This window comes from Equus asinus, chromosome 9 (genome assembly GCF_041296235.1).
Source record: "Equus asinus isolate D_3611 breed Donkey chromosome 9, EquAss-T2T_v2, whole genome shotgun sequence".
NCBI classification, from domain to species: Eukaryota; Metazoa; Chordata; class Mammalia; order Perissodactyla; family Equidae; genus Equus; species Equus asinus.
Genome location: NC_091798.1, coordinates 91526545 through 91540598, shown reverse-complemented (window position 1 = coordinate 91540598; position 14054 = coordinate 91526545). Strand labels below are relative to the sequence as shown.

Sequence of the window (14054 nt, the reverse complement as noted above, 5' to 3'; positions counted from 1 at the left end):
TGTTTACCTGGCGTTTGCTAGGGATGTCGAGATGGATGAGATGTGAGCCCCTGCACTATCTCCTAATTTCAGTGGCCTCATGAAGCCTCCCGTGTTAACACGTGGGGCAATGATCTCTATTGTTTCAGATTCTTCAGAGTGCCTGTGAATATGTATTGAGTTGCTCACAGCTTCAACCTCAGGTTTGCCTATGTTTCAAAAGAAAGTTCAGTTTAAGAAAGTTTGATCATGTGGTCCTTTAAAGCTTAAGATTAAGCAGGGGTGAAATGCTTCAGGAGGCTGGTGTGAAGCCAGAACATACCACGGGTCACGTTTACTGAGTGGACTGGCTTACTGGAAATCCTGGACTTCGGGTTCTCTCATCTTTTATCCCAACGCTGCCCTGGCCCCAGTTTTAGGGTCTTAGAATCAATTCTCTTCCTTCTAGTGCTTTTGTTGGGGGTATTCATACTATTTCCCATAGCCATTCCTGAAGGTCAGCGAGTGGGGAGATAACCATTCAGGTGTACCCTCCCAGGTAAAACCTGGTCCCGGCTCTTAGAAGATGGTTCAATACACGTTTGAATTGAATTAAATAACCCAAGAGATATTCAGGGTTCCTTACAGAAATAATGATGTGTATATAAATGCTAACCTGTCGCATGTTTCTGTGAAGTGGTGATTCACCGCATATTCCTAATCTGCTCTCCCCTAAAAGCACATGCCTTAAGTGATACCATTTTATGAAACAGAGATTCTCAACCCTGGTTTTTGTGATTCTTGCTGACCCTCTCTCCAGTATATTTCTGCCTATCTAAACGTCCTGCCATTATGCCAAACTTTCAATCATTTGTAATAAACACTTCATGAGGGATCTTGTGTGTCATACTTGTCACTTTGTGTCCAATCCCTAGAACAGATTAGCACAAAGCAGCCACTCAAATATTTGTTGAACGAATGAATGAATGTTAGTACAAAGGAGATGGTGGCCATGGTGTCTCTGTGTGAAGGGAGCAAAAGAGCAGCCGAAATTAACCAGTGACCGTGCCAACTCCTTAATGAATGAGGTCAATCTTGGGCTATTTTTACATTGGATTTTGTGGGTGTTGGGAAATGGACTCCTTAAGTTTCCTTCTGTCTCTAACTTATACTTCTGTTTCGAAACCACCTCTACCAACCCACTCTCATTTGGCTCCTTAAGCCTCTGAATGAGGCGTATAATGTGATCTCCACAGAATATTATGCTTTAAAATACCATCTTTTAGCCAGTGTCAGCTAACGTTACAAAGGGCGTTTTGCAAGTTGCTGATACTTCAGGAAGCTGTTCTTCACAATGTCCTCAAGTTTCTTAGGGTTCAAGGCAGCAAGTAAAGATAAACTTTAGAAAAAATTGCAGTTTCATCAAGTTGCTTTAAAATAAAAGCAATTCGGAAGAGATTTAAATGACCCGCCCGTGAGTTTGGAGGTGACAGGTGTCTCCCCGGCTCATTCAGATTTAGCAGCAGCGTGGCACTGGGCAAAGATCGGGGGCTGTGGCACTGAGGGACCTCAGTTCCAGCCCTGGCTCTACCATTGACCCGGTGAATACCCACAGGCAGTCTCTTTCCCTCACGTGACCCGGTTTCCTCATTTGTGAGAAGGAGATAATGCCTATCTCTCAGGGTGATTATGGGAACCACACAATGACTCGGAAAAGTGCTTTATGGACGGTAAAGTCATGCTTAAGTGAATTCCTTTATAGTGCCCTGATGGCTTTTAAATGGCAGCGTTATTATCCATGCCAATGGCTCGTATCAGAAGCTGCTACTTGGTAAAAGTTGAGTAATGCAGAAATATATGCAGGTGACCTCTATGGCCTAGAAGGATCTGCTTTGGTGTGATTAAGACATTCTCACGCTCATAACCTTGGCGTTCACTTTGACAACAGGTCATGAAGGAAGGAAGTTGAGACTGAAGTCTGTGTGGTTGGAAGGGCAGTGGCCGGGTGTATGGTCCAGAGGGCCAGGTCAGAAGGGAAGGCCGGGATGTGTAAAAGGAAGCCCCATGAGGGTGAACAGTTCTTGTTCTGTTCACTGCCCGTTCCCGGAGCTCTCACTTATGCCCAGCCCATAGAATCTAGGAACTGAATGTTTGCTGAGTGAAGCCTGTGGAATGGTACTGTATTTGCTCCATCAATGACCACACCTTTATTTTATTCAGTGTAAATAGGCAAATAAAACTACCCCGCATAGACATGTTAGGGCACTTTTATTAATCTCTCCTGATAAAAGATTACTTGTTCATCAAATGTTTTTATGGAGCATGCAGCCCTTGCAGGGAAGTGTGCTGGACACAATGAGGACACAAATATGTCTCCTAGGAGTTTACTGTTAAAGCAGCAGCACAGGAGGTACCAGAAGAGAGGACGTTTTGAGCAGGAACAAGCGGGAAGACTTTGGGAAGGAAATGGCCCTTGAGTTGAGCCTTAAACCTAGGTAGAATTCCATCATCTGTGGCCGGTGTGTTGCAATGGAATTTAAAACTTTACATGTGTGTGGGGGTGGTGTGGTGGGAGACGTTCAAATGTTAAGTCAAATCTTCTCTTTGGACAGGGTGGTGTCAGAGTTTGAGAGCCCCTCAGGAGCTCTCCTGGGCTGGTGGAGTCTTGCGTGGCTTGTGGAGGCAGTGGCGGGGCAGAGGCCCAGGGACCAAGTGCTGCTGGGGTTCTGCCTCCTCCTGGGTGGGTTGGTTGAGGCTGGAAGGAAGCAGCAGCCAAGAAGGAAGGTGGTGGTGAGAATGCCTCTTTTTTAAATGTGAACCCTGTGCTCACACTTACAAATTGGGGAGGGTAGAGTGAGCACGTAGCTTCTCACTAGGAGTTTCCTATTGTTTTCAAGCTTTACCGTGTGTCAGAAGGTACCATAAGATGAAAATATCCTGTCAGAAATGGGAGACGGTCTTTAGACTGAAATGGAAATGAGGAATTGGAAGTCAGGGGGTGTCCTGGGGATTAACCGTTAGGAACAATGGAGATGGAAGATTAAGGGATGATATGTGAGCCTGCCAGGTATCTTCTAAGAAAACCCTGCATAAGAAAATTATAATTTGCGAAGTATATTCATTATGGGATGCTGCTTAGAACACTGAGTGAAGAGTCACAGGAAGGTAATTTTTCAGCAAATATTTGAGTGTTCTCTGTGTGCAGGGAGCCATGATAGATGTGAGAGAAATGGAAAGATGAATGAAGAGTCCTTTCCTCTAAGGAGTCCCCTGTTTGGAGAGGGAGACATGCCTGAGTTACAGCGGGGCCTTCTGTGGTGAGTGACAAAAACGTGAACCAAAGTGCTGAGGAGAGCGGATGGATTCTGACCTTGAGATCCACAAAATCTTGCTTCAGAATATGTCAAAGATGTCACACAGGAAGTGGGAGAATGGCTTTGCAGGCAGGAAGGAGGTAGAGAACAAAAGCACTCAAGCCTCAGAGGTAGTGGTATGGTCCTGGAACATGGCGGGCGCTGCCCAGAAGGGTGACTAAAAGAAAGACTTCATGTAGAGAGGAGAGGGAAAGTGTTCTAGAACTTTGTTCTTGTGAATGGAGGTCTATCAAAGGTTTTGAGAGGGAGAATACCTTCAGTAGGACTATGTATTAGACTATGTATTATGCGTCTGGTGGCAGTGAGAGAATGGGTGGAGGGGTGGCTGCTGGGAGGGTGTTTGAGGGCTGTTGTGGGAGTCCACGGGAGAGATGCTGAGGGCCTGGAATTGTGCACTGGAGGTGCCGAGGAGGGTTGTTCAAGAGCTTTGTACTTTTCCTAAACCTGAGAGCTCTCTTCTAAAGTTTAGGTCTGATTCAGTTTATTAGCAAAAAGAAGATGCTTTGACCAATTACAAGTCCATATTGACCCCTGCTGGTGTCATTGGGATGAAGTCTCCGTGTTTTAAGGAATGGAGCCACAGTGGAAAATTGGGAGGGGTGGGGAGAGGATGGGATGTGTGTGGAAACGCCTCTCCCTGGCCTGTCCTGGTGCTCTTCCATATCCCACCTCTCTCTCCTGCTGGTTCCTATTCTTCTCCTCCTTAAACAGAGAAGCTCTTCCATACCTTTCTTGTTTTCTCCATCCCATCCAAATATTTCTAGCTCTAATATTTCTGCTCTTCACTCGGGCAAATGACCTCTCAGCCTGCTTTGTCAGCTGTAAAGTGGGATAAATTACCTGCCTCATAGAATGATGAGACTTAAATGAGACACTGCATAGAAATCACTGCTGAAGGCCCTGAAACAAAGTAAGTGCTCAGTAAATAAGCATCTAGTAGTATTATGTGCTTATGGTCTTCTGCCATATTTTATATTGATGTAAATTTAATCTCTTTTTTCTTTTGCGTTCTTGGAGAGTTTGGTATTATTTTTAGATATTAAGTGTTTAGCACCATGCTTGATCCAGTAAGAGTTCAAAATTTGATCTTAATTCCTTTTGTGTGCCAAGATGATATTTTGGATTCCTCATCAGTAGGGTATGGGATTGGCCTTTCTTAGGGGTGATGGTGACCTTCACATCCTTATCGCTTCTGCTTGGGACCAGGGGTCCCGTTTATGAAATGGCTGACTGGAGCTGGAAGCTGGGGAATGAGAAAGCAGATACTAACATTCTTGCCCCTGTGACCCTGCCACCGGTGCACAGTGGCTTCATTAGATGGGTAACCTAACAAACTCGAGACCAAACTGATTTTATAGCCATCAGAATTAAAGTTCAGAATCAAAGAAGGAAAAGGGGTCCTTTTGCTGAGGAAGGAGTGTAGTCAATTAGGCAGACAGCTAAGAGTTGCTGGTGTGACAGTGGACATTGTTGGGTGCTGTTGAGACCACAGGCAGAGGAAGTGCAGTCAGGAAATGGGGAGGCTGTGTTCTCTACAGAACAGCAGGGCCGAAGTGGACATCGATAAACCAGGTTTGTGCTGGAATAAAGAGTGTGGGCTTGAAAACTCTGCTCAATTTCTGTCTCCATTACGTTTTTCTTTGGATACCTGTTGACCAGGAAGGTTAGTCTTATAATGGCCAAGAAATAAGCGGAGGAAGAATTTTAGGGACTTTGGCATCTGTAAAATAGGATTTGGGTTGGATGAGAGGCTTAATTCCTTCTAGCAGTGGGAAAACACAAGTCCCTGTAGATTCTTTGTTCAACCCTAGAATTTTCAGGATGGTCCAAGCCGACCCACTGGACCAATTCTCCAAACTTGTTAAGGAAAGATGTTGTGAGCAGACCATGCTCTAATTGATTTGAGGCTGTCTAAATCGGGGCATCGTGTCTATGAAATCTGATTGCTATTCTCATTCTATTATTTAGTAATTTCAACCCATGCTTTAGGATTGCATTGTTTTCTAGAAATAGTATAATATTTAAAATCCAAAGGCAAATCTGTTTCTATGCTTGATGTTTCAGTAGCCCTGTCTGTCAGTGTTCAGTGTTGATCTGCAGATGAGTTTTTATAGTTGATTGTCTCAGGTGTTTGTGTGATGAACACTGCCCTTGCAAGTAATATGATGTTATCCTCTATTTCTAGCTATTGTGGACGATGAAAGGCTCTCTGCAGAGGAGATGGATGAGAGGAGGCGGCAGAACATTGCTTATGAATATTTGTGCCACCTAGAGGAAGCCAAAAGGTAAGACCCAGACTTAGTCTATTTGTGCACCTTCTCTTGGAGATAAGCTTTGGGGTACTATATTTTTTTTGAGCGGGAAGATTAGCCCTGAGCTAACATCCACTGCCAATCCTCCTCTTTTTACTGCAGAAGATTGGCCCTAAACTAGCATCCGTGCCCATCTTCCTGTATTTTGTATGTGGACGCCTGCCACAGCATGGCTTGATAAGCAGTGGGTAGGTCTGTGCCTGGGGTCCGAACCAGCAAACCCCAGGTCGCTGAAGAGGAGTGCGTGAACTTAAGCACTAAGCCACTGGGCAGGCCCCTGGGGGTCCAATGCTTTTAATAACTCATTTGCAGTCTTGTTGGCAGCAGGGTAATGGGAGAAGAACCGCCATATTTGTTGAAATGGTCAGGCAGAATTAAGAAACCACAGCCAAGGGCAAGGCTCTAGAGAGGCAACTGTTCTGTCTTCTTCCTCAGAGCCTCCCTGGGAATCTCTGGGCAAATTGAGATTTATTTCAAATTCCTCATCTCCTTGGCTTGGATGCAAGAGAGCAGCAAAGGCTTAAATTAACCTCCTTTTCCCCTAGAGCTTCTCAGATCTTTTCCACACCCCCACCCCAATGATTATCCATGCCCAGTAGGACGACAGCATCTTGGACTGAAGTCCATGGGTCACTCTGCTGGAGGGCAGGTTTATGGCAGCAATCTCCTTAACCCGGGGGTGTGTGACCCTTAGGATATGTTGTCTCTAAGATCACACTGACTCTTTGAGACTTTTTAGATCATAAGTAGATGTTGGATCCTGCAAGGAGAAAGTGAAGATAAAGAAAGTATTTGCACTTTCGCCTCTGCATCAGAGGAACCAGAAGAACTTTGTTCTTTGCTGGGCAAATACTGCAGAGCCCGTACGCCATGAGTTAGATTCTGACTTAATGCTTTGTGCTGTGATTGAGCAACATATTGTTCCATGGACAGATGCTATGTTCCAGCTCTCTCATCTATATAGAAAATGCACGTTGAGTTAATCATCATTGGTGTTAATTATCTCTGATCACTGATAAATAGCTGTCTACAGAGCCAGAAGAATGAGATTTTAAATCAGTGTTTTGTATAAGAACATTCAGTGACGTGTGCTAATTTGGCCTCAAAATTGCTTAAAAGAGGATTTCCCAGGGTTGTTTAATATTTTAACAGTGTCCTGTAACTCTAAGCTCTAAAGTTAAGTTTTAAAGGTTATATAACATATCTGTGGCATCTACAGCTAGGTAGCAGGTCACCAAGGGCTTGCTATTAGTCTCAGATTATTAGAAACAAGCTTTTACTCAAGTTGTTGCTAAAAAAAAGTTAGATAAGGAGAGTGATTTGTAGACATTCAAAATAAACAGGCTTTCAATGAAAAAGTTTGAGGAGAATTAGTGGAAACTTCCTCCTGACACATACTTTCGATTCCAAATTTTTCCTTCTGTTTTTGATAAGTGGGAAGCAGTGTTACCCAGAGGAGAAGGTGTGGTTGGAATCCCACACTGCATTTCCTGGGTCCAGCTCCACCACTTATGAGCTGTGTGACCTTGGGTGGGTCATCTAACCTGTGGGAACTTCAGTTTTGTCTCCTCTGTAATGAGATGATAAAGGTGTTACCACCACCTGCCCTACTTACTTTATGGGTTTTTTTTTTTTTCCTGACAAGCAACTAAAATCAAGAGGGTTTAAGTGTTCCATAAACTATAGTGCCAGTCAGGTGTATGGTGATAGCAGAAGCATAGTTTTGTCCTGAATGTATCAAAGTGGTATCAGTATAGCTTGAAAGCTTGTCATCTCAGTATTTTCAAAATTCTGTAATTGAATTTTGTTTTAGAAAAGTCAACATAACAATTAGCCCAGGTTCTTTGAAGGAAGCTTCCTTAGGAATAATTTCATTGAAAGAATAGACTATAAAATATACAGTTTTTCGTCTAAGGTGATTTTCATAAAGTTATTTTACAAGAAGAGATTAGATGTGATATGTGTTTATGAATCTTTTATTATAATCTGAGTACTTTTTGTGACTTTCAGGGAAGCTGATTTTTGGTCATGGAGTATGTAAAAATTATGTGGCTTTTCATAGTCTTTGTGCCTCTTTTTTTTTTCTTTCCAGAGTGAGAACTGGAAGGATATCTAGTTTGTATGTCCTGTAATTCAGAATTTGTAAAAATTCAGACTTGCAGTAGTCCACCATATCTTTAACTTTGGTTTTATTAATTTCAAGATTCTATGATAATATCAGATTGTTTAAAAGTTCCTTTATTCAGAGGAATAACACTACCAACATTATAGAAATAAAAAAGATGATGGGGGAATACTATGAACAATTATATGCCAACAAATTAGATAACCTAGATGAAATGGACACATTCCTGGAAAGACACAAACTGCCAAAACTGACTCAAGAAGAAATAAAAAATCAGAATAGACTTATAACAAGAAAAAAGATCAATTTAGTAATCAAAAAAACTTCCCACTCTTCCAAAAATACACAAGAGGAGGGAACACTTCCCAATTCATTCATTCTCTTGAGACCAGAATTATTCTGATACCAAAATCAGACAAAGATACTGCCAGAAAACTATAAGCCAATATCCCTTATGAATACAAATATAACATTCTTTTAGCAAAGCACTAGCAAACTGAGTCCAGTGACATATAAAAAAGATTATATACCATCAAGTATCCCAGGAATACAAACTTAGTTTAACCCAAAAATCAATCAAGACAATTCAATGGGGGACAAAATAGCCTTTTCAACAAAGGATGCTGAGATAACTGGATATACACATGCATAAAAATGGATTTGGTCCCCTTCCTCATACTGTATACCAAAATTATCTTAAAATGGATGATTAACCTTATGTGAGAAAAAGTACTATAAATCTCTTAGAAGAAAACATAGGAGTAAATCTCTGTGATCTTGAGTTAGGCAATGGTTTCTGAGATTTGACACTAAAAACACAAGCAAAGGAAAGAAAAATAGATAAATTAGACATCATAAACAATAAACCTTTTTGATTCAAAGGATTCCGTCCAGAAAGACAATCCATGGAATGGCAGGAAATAATTGCAAATCATTTATCTGATAAGAGACTTATATCTAGAAAAATAACTCTTAGAACAACATAAAAAGTAAAATAGCCTAGTTTTAAAATGGGAAAATGTTCTGAATAGTCGTTTCTCCCAATAAGATATATGAGTGGACAAAAAGAATAGGATAGGATGCTTAACATCAGTCATTAGGGAAATGCAAATCAAAACCACAATGAGATACCACTTCATACTAGGATAGCTATAATCAAAAAGACTAACAATAACAAGTGTTTGCAAGGATGTAGAGAAATTGAAATTCTCATACATTGCTGGTTGGATTGTAAAATGGTGCAGCTACTGTGTAAACCAGTCTGGCAGCTCTCCAAAACATTAAATACAGAGTTACCATATGATCCAGCAATTCCACCACCAAGGGTATACCCAAGGAAATTGAAAGCCTATGTCCACCCAAAAACCTGCACACAAATGTTCACTGAAGCATTATTCATAAGAGCAAAAAGTAGAAACAACTCAAATGTCCATCTACTGATGAACGGATAAACAATGTGGTATATCCATACAATGAAACATTATTCAACTATAAGAAATATTAGCAAATTGAATCCAGCAATGTATAAAAAGAACCATACAAATCACAACCAAGTGGGGTTTGCCCCAGGTCTGCAAGTCTGGTCCAACATTTGAAAATCAATGAATGTAATCCATCAAATCAATAGGCTAAATAAGAACAGTCACATGATCATATCAACAGATGCAGAAAAAGCATTTGATAAAATCTACTACCCATTCATGATAAAAATTCTTAGAAAACTAGGAATAGAGGGGAACATCCTCAACTTGAGAAAGACTATCTACAAAATACCAACAGCTAACTCATACTTAGTGGTGAGAAACTAGAAGCTTTCCCACTAAGATCAGGTACAAACCAAAGATGTCCCCTCTCACCACTCCTTTACAATGTTATACTGGAAGTTCTAGCTACTGCAATAAGACAAGGAAAGGAAATAAAAGGTAGACGTGGAAAGGAAGACAAACAGTCTTTGTTCGAAGATGACATGATTGACTATGTACAAAATCTGAAAGAATGAAAAAATGAAAAACCTCCTGGAATTAATATGCAATTATAGCAAGCTCTCAGGATACAAGGTTAATATACAAAAGTCAATTGCTCTCCTAAATACCAATAACAATAAGTGGAACTTGAAATTAAAAACACAATGCCATTTATATTAGCAGTCAAAAAATGAAATACTTAGGTATAAATCTAACACACTATGTACAAGATCTATATGAGGAAAACTACAAAACTTTGGACAAAATCAAAGAAGAACTAAATAAATGGAGAGAGATTCCATGTTCATGGATAGGAAGAGTCAATACTGTCAAGGTGTCATTTTTTCCCAACTTGATCTATAGATTCAGTGCAAAATGCCAGAAAGTTATTTTGTGGATATCAACAAACTGATTTTAAAGTTTATATGGAAAGGCAAAAGACCCAGAGTAGCCAACCCAATGTTAAAGGAGAAGAACGAAGTTGGAGGACTGATGTTACCCAACTTCAAACTTAATATAAAGCTACAGAAATCAAGACAGTGTGGTTTTGGTAAAAGAATAAAGAAATAGATCAATGCAACAGAAGAGAGAGCCCATAAATAGGCTCCCATAAGTATAGCCAACTGATCTTTGATAAAAGAGCAAAGCAATACAATGGAACAAAGACAGTCTCTTCAACAAGTGGTGCTGAAACAACTGGACATCTATATTCAAACAAATGAATCTAGACAGAGACCTTACACCCTTCACAAAAATTAACTCAATGGATCAGACCTACATGCAAGACACAAAACTATAAAACTCCTAGAAGACAACAAAGGAGAAAACTAGATGAACTTGAATATGGTAATGGCTTTTAAAATATGGCACCAGTGGCATCCATGAAAGAATTGATAAGCTGAACTTCATTGAAATGAAAAATTTCTGCTCCACAAAAGACCATGTCAAGAGAATGAGAAGACAGGAGACTATCTTCTCCCACAGACTGGGAGATAATATTTGCAAAAGACACACTGACTAAAGGATTGTTAACCAAAATATATAAAGAACACTTAAAACTCAATGATAAGAAAACAACCTGATTAAAAAATGGGCCAGAAACCTTAAGAGACACCTCACCAAAGAAGATATACAGATGGCATGTAAACATAGGAAAAGATGCTCGACATCATATGTCATTAGGGAAATGCAAAATAAAACATCAATCAGATACCATTACACACCAATCAGAATGGCTGAAATCTGGAACAGAGACAACACCAAGTGCAGATGAGGATGTGGAGCAACAGGAACTCTCTCATTTCTTGTGGAAATGCAAAATAGTACAGTCACTTTGGAAGACAGTTGGCAGTTTCTTACAAAACTAAACATACTCTTACCATATGATCCCACAATTGTGCTCCTTCTATTTACCCAACAGAGTGAAGGCTTATGTCCACACAAAAAGCAGCACAGGGATATTAATAGAAGCTTTTTTCATAGTAGCCAAAACTTGGAAGCAACCGAGATGTTCCTCAGTAGGCAAGTGCCATAAACTGTGGTACATCCAGATGATGGAATATTATTCAGCACTAAAAAGAAATGAGCTCTCTAGCCATGAAAAGACATGAAGGAACCTTAAATGCACTTTACGAAGTGAAAGAAGTGAATCTGAAAAGGCTACATGCTGCATGATTCCAACCAAATGACATTCTGAATAAGGCAAGACTATGGAGACAGTAAAAACCTCAGTGGTTGGGGGAGAAGGGTGAATGGCGAAGCACGGAGGATTTTTAAGGAAGTGGAAATACTCATTATGATACCACAATGATAGAAAAATGTCATTATACATTTTTCCAAACCCATAGACTATGTAACACCAAGAGTGAACTGCAATGGAAACCGTGGACTTTGCGTGGTTATGATGTGTCAATGTAGGTTCATCAGTTAGAATAAATGTACCACCCTGGTGGGGGATGTTGATAATAGGAGAGACTGCGCATGTGAGGGGGCAGAGAGTATATGGGAAATCTCTGTATCATCTCCTCAATTTTGCTGTGAACATAAAATGGCTCTAAAGTCAAAAAACAAATAATGAAGTACTGATACTTATTACAACATGGATGAACCTTGAAAATATGCTGATTGACAGAAGCCAAACACAGAAGGTCACATATTGTATGATTCCTTTTATATGAAATGTCCAGAATAGGCAAATCCATAGAGACACATTAGTAGATCAGTGGTTGCCTAGCGCTGTGGGGCTGGGGGAGTGGGGAGTGGCTGCTAATGGGTATGAGTTTCCTTTTGCAGGAACAAAATTGTTCTAAAATTGATTGTGGTGATGGTTGCAGAACTCTGAGTGTAGGAAAAACCACTGAATTGTACACTTTAAAAGAGAGAATTGTATGGTATATAGATTCTATCTCATTAAAACTGTTTTTAAAGTTCCTTTGATCAGACTGGCTTGGAGAGGTTCTTAGTAAAGCTGTTAAGTAAGGTGAAATGGTGTTTAGCAGATAAAGTGCATATAGGAGATACTCCTAAGACACGTGAGGTGTCTAAACACTATTATTTTACAGATTTTTTTGAGCATCCACTGTGTGCAAACAGGTACAGTAGGGTCACTTTGGGAAAGGGAGATCAAGCAACTAATAATGCTGTGCTCAAGAAAGCTCACTATTTGGCTGAAACTTTTACTCACAAGTTTAAGATTCTTTCCTTATGTTTGCTCTGTTAATCTCTCTGTATGTATGTGCGTGAGTATCTCCCCATATCCAGCCCACTTCCTCCTAAGTCTCTCTCCTGTAACGACCTCTGTATCCCACCACCGGTCTACTGAAGTCTTCCAGCATCTCTTGCTCCATGACTGCCGTGGTCTCTAAGTGGTTTTCCTACTCCTCTGGCTCCTTTCAATTCTTTGTCTGTATTGTAGTCGGATGAATCTTTGCAAAACTCTGATCTGATGTGACCAATCCTGTTTAAAACCTTCCAGTGGTTTCTCGTACTCTCAGGGTAGAGACCAAACTCCTCTTGAGGTCCTCCTAGGCTCTGCTGAGTCCAGTCCTTGCAACCTCTCTGGTTCCATATTGTGCCCTGTTCCCTCTTGCTCTGTATTCCAGCCATTTGACCCCTTTTCATTTCCATGTTCCCTCCTACACAGGATCTTTGCATGTGCTGTTCCCTTTTCCTGTTCTTTATCTAGTCAGATTCTACTTATTCTTCAGATCATGGCTCACTTTTTCAGAGTCCCTCTCTGGCATCCCCATCTAGGTCAAACACCCCTATTATAAGGTTTTATAACATCGCATCCATCACATATTTGAATGAATTACTTAATGCCCGGCATTGACTTACTATCATTTGTTGCGAGTGAGGATTGATTGTACTCTTTTCTGTGTGTTTTGGTTCTCCTGGGGGTAACAAGTAGAATACGAATTGGATTCATGGTAGACAGGATTCTAGGTGGTTTGGCTAGAGTGCCAGTGTAGAGGTAAAATTTAATCTGTGTGTCAGTTGGACATTCTCTATTGCAGTTAGATGGTGCACGTTCTTCCTGCTGTATATGTCATCCAGTGGGTTATGAAGCTGGGAATTCTAGACAATTTAATGATACCACACTAAACTAGAAGATATCTGGAGTAAGGCATAGAGTATTTTTCAAGGAATGAATGAAGAAAAGTAGTTACCTGTGTATTAAGATGACTTATGGCTGAAATTATTGCTCATAGTTTATAAAATTATGAAGTCTGTGTATATAGACTTTTTAATTGTCTCAAAATACTAATATTAATGGTAATAAAGGGAAAATGAAAAAGGCATATTTTTAGGACAAAAAAGAGAGAGATAATTGCTTTTTAAAGTGGCTCTTTACCCTAGGGGATGTGTTTCTCTATAGGCTAAGTGTTTTAGATGATGTCATGGAGACCTAATCAGAATTGTGTTGGGAGGCAGAGGATGTCTGGCTGATGTATTAGTTATTGATGACTGGGTAACAAATTACTCTAAAACTCAGTGGCTTAAAACAATGAACATTTACCTCACAATTTTTGAGGGTCAGGAATCTGGGCATAGCTTGACTGGATCCTCTGGTTCTGGCCCTCACGAAGCTGCAGTCATCAAAAGGTTCAAGTGGGGCAGACACCTTTCTAAGCTGACTCATGGCTTTAGCAGGATTCGGCTCCTGATGGACATTTGGATGTGGACCTCAGTTCCTCTCTGTTTGCCCAGACGCCTCCCTCAGTTCCTTGCCATATGGGCTCCTCTGTAGGGCAGCTCACAGTATGACAGCTGGCTTCCATCAGAGTGAGTGAGCCAGCGAGCGATGGAGCAGGAGAGGGCA

General features: G+C 40.7%; 1 protein-coding gene across 2 annotated transcripts in view; it reads left to right on the top strand.

Moving 5' to 3' along the window:
- The window catches only part of IQGAP2 (IQ motif containing GTPase activating protein 2), a 267741-nt gene that overhangs the window by 37875 nt on the left and 215812 nt on the right, over nt 1–14054 (top strand). For both annotated transcript variants that reach the window (XM_070517917.1, XM_070517918.1), the window contains exon 2: nt 5518–5617. In XM_070517917.1, coding sequence (XP_070374018.1) covers nt 5518–5617 — 100 coding nt within the window. The remainder of the gene's footprint in view (nt 1–5517; nt 5618–14054) is intronic.